Genomic DNA, 3,140 nt, shown 5'->3' on the forward strand with positions numbered 1-3,140 from the left:
TATATTCATATTCATACACACACAATTCTTATCATCATCATCATCTGTATTTCATACTGGTATGGATTGGACACTGACAAATTGCGGCAAGTCAAAGGATTTGATTATGCTCCTGTGTCTGCTTTGGCATGGTTTCTAAGGCTGGATGTCCTTCCTGATACCAACCACTCTACAGAATGGTATAGGGTTTAGAAACCACTAAACACACACACACACATGTTTGCATAACACAAACACATGTATACGGTTAAGAGTCCATATTACTCTGTAAGGAGCATAGAACTAATTTCCCAATTTCTCTGACACACTGGATGAGACACTGGTCTGTTGTAGAATTACTCATTTGTACCAGCTGAGTGGACTGGAGCAATATGAAATGAAGTACCTTGCTCAAGAACATAACACATCACCCAGTTCAGGAATCGAAACCACAATCTTATGATCATGAGTTCAAACATCCTAACCACTAAGCCATACGCCTCCACACACACATGTGTAATATTCACATACACACCCACTAATTCTGGATATGTTTTAACTACAACACCTGTCATTCAACATATTAAACCATTTCCTTTACTCCCAGAAGTGACCACCCTTCTGAAATTAAGTTTACAGCTCAGGAAATGTTAAAGAAAATCAAAAGGAAATCAAAAAGAAAAACTAATAAAGGAATAAATTGAAAGCAGCGAGATTGAACTCACGACCCTTGACCTTATAATCCAATATGTTATTGGTTGGACATTGCTTTTCTATGGAAATTCAATTAATTATGAAAATTAGGTTCATGCTCTTACCTGATTATCTGATGTCTCAGGCCCCGGGGTAATAACGACTTCAGTTTTGGGTATGTCATCACCATGGCCGTTAACCATCGGAGCGGTTTGGCTGGGAGCCTGTTCCTCGACCTTGTCTGAAAATGTGACCGAGTTTGTAGTGGGTGGAGTTTCTGGTTGCGTATAAACTACCTCACCAGTCTGTGACGGTGCAGGTTCTTGCGTTGCAACCACAACAACGGGTGGCTTATGTTCTGGTTCAGCTGGTTGATACGCTGCTGCTGCTGCTGCTGCAATAGAGACAGTTGCTGCAGCTGCTTCAGACGTTTGCACTTCAGGTGCAACTTCATGTTCTTCAGGTGCACTTTCAGCTGCAGTCGTTTGGTGTGCTGCTGCACTTGCCTCTACTACGACATTCTCTGTTGCTACTGTAGGGTCCTCTTCCTGTCTAGGGGTCTGCTCTATGGCACATGCAGTTGCTACCACAGGTACAGGTGTGGGCTCTGGTGGAGGCAGTTCTTCTACCACAGTTACAGGTTCTGGTGTAGGGGGCTGCTCCACCACAGGTGGAGGTGTAGGTTCAGGTGACTGATAAACGACAGGCGTCGTTGCAACCACAGGTGTTGCTTCTACAACAGGTACAGGTGTAGGTTCTGGTGGTGGTGGTGGTGGCAGATCTTCTTCTTCCACCACAGGTGGTGCTGCCACCACAGCTACAGGTGTAGGCTGTTGGGGAGGTGGCTGCTCCACCACAGGTGTGGGCTCTGCTGGAGGTGGTTGCTTTATCACAGGTGCTGCAGAAACTGCAGCTTCTGGTTCTACAACATGTGCTTGCACGACAACAGGGGCTTGCCTAACTACAGGCTGTGGCTGTGGTTGTTCAACCACTGTTGGTGGCACTTCCTGTACATGTGTCTCTGCAGGTTCTGTTCTTTGCTTTGGAACAGGTTGTGGTGCTTCTGGCGCTTTCGTTCGCTTTGGTTTAACCTTTCCTGCAAGTGTAGGCCTTGGTGCAGGAGCGGGTTTGGGACCAGGTGCAGGTTTGGGAGCAGGTGCAGTTTTGGGACCAACAGCTGGCTTTGATGGTAGTGCTGGTTTTGCTCCAGCTGGCTTTGCTGGGGGTGCCGGCTTTGCTACTGGCGCCGGTTTGGCTGTAGGAGCTGGTTTAAATGTTTCCATTTTATTTTCTTGTGTGTGTTTGTTTATATATTTTTCCTTTTCCACATATATTCTCAGAATCTAAAGAATCTGTTTGGGTCTGTCCACCTCTGAAAAAGATAAAGGATTAAAAAATTTAAAATCAGAAAAAAATTTTATTTCAAAATATCAAGAGTAAAACAAATTATCGTCGTCACCATTATAATTAAAGGCAGCTGGCAGAATTGTCAGGGTTCCGTACAAGAGAATCTGCCTATAAATTTCCAATGAACAGATTTAGTTTGTGTCTGGGGAGAGTCATATTGTCTTAATGCCTTATCTAACACACTCACTGGTTCGATTTCCACTCATATATTTTCTTTCAAAATTTTTGCTGCTTTTGCAGCCTTGTCAATGGATATTGACAGCCCGTTATTGGAGCTGTGTTCTTTGTCTGTCCCTGAACATGTGTGCTTGTGTATGCACGTATGTATGTATGTGTGTGTATGTCCATATGTATGTATTCTTCTGCATATTTATGTGTGTGTGTGTGTGTGTGTTTGTATGTATGTATGTACGCATGTATGTGTGTGTATGCATATATGTATGTGTGTACATATGTATGTATTCTGCATATTTATGTGTGTGTTTGTATGTATGTATGCATGCATGCATGCATGTATGTGTGTTTGTATTTGTGTGTGTACTGATATTATCTTTGTGAAGAATTTTATCTTTTAGTAAACTAGTCTGTTAGAAAATCTCTGAAGTAGAAGCAGTATACAAACCAAAAAGTATTGCTTATAGGCACTTTAATGTGGGTATCCTCTAAAAGACAATGATGCTGCCATTTAACCCCAGGAAAACATTTCCTCCAGCTGGTTAATTCAGTGTGCTTCTAACACCCAATATTTATTGCAAGCGGGTGATAACTTCTACCACCCTAGTTTCAAGACCACCAGAGCATGTGGTTTCAGTCTGTATTGTATCTCCTCAGTAGTGGGTACTCGTTGCCAGGCATGGTTGCAGTTTAACCTCGTTTGCAACATATAGAAAACACAGTGTGATACAATCACTGATTTCATAACTACGAAGTTGGTCCAAATGACAGAGAAACTATAATGACATCAGAGTTTAAGTTCAAATAATTTGAGCACTACTAAGTGTTTTCTATACCGAGAATCTCTGGATCTTATCTGTTGACTATATATATATATATATATATAT

At 42.1% G+C, this 3,140-nt stretch overlaps 1 protein-coding gene and 1 long non-coding RNA gene across 2 annotated transcripts in view; one reads left to right on the forward strand and one right to left on the reverse strand.

Annotated features, from left to right (window-relative positions):
* LOC106872757 (proteoglycan 4) overlaps positions 1–3,140 on the reverse strand; it is a 329,051-nt gene that overhangs the window by 278,256 nt on the left and 47,655 nt on the right. Inside the window, exon 2 of the mRNA XM_052972349.1 lies at positions 798–2,044. Coding sequence (XP_052828309.1) covers positions 798–1,955 — 1,158 coding nt within the window. The 5' untranslated portion in view covers positions 1,956–2,044. The remainder of the gene's footprint in view (positions 1–797; positions 2,045–3,140) is intronic.
* LOC128249269 (uncharacterized) overlaps positions 1–3,140 on the forward strand; it is a 74,117-nt gene that overhangs the window by 38,504 nt on the left and 32,473 nt on the right. The window lies entirely within an intron of this gene.

This window comes from Octopus bimaculoides, chromosome 13 (assembly GCF_001194135.2).
Source record: "Octopus bimaculoides isolate UCB-OBI-ISO-001 chromosome 13, ASM119413v2, whole genome shotgun sequence".
Lineage (NCBI taxonomy): Eukaryota > Metazoa > Mollusca > Cephalopoda > Octopoda > Octopodidae > Octopus > Octopus bimaculoides.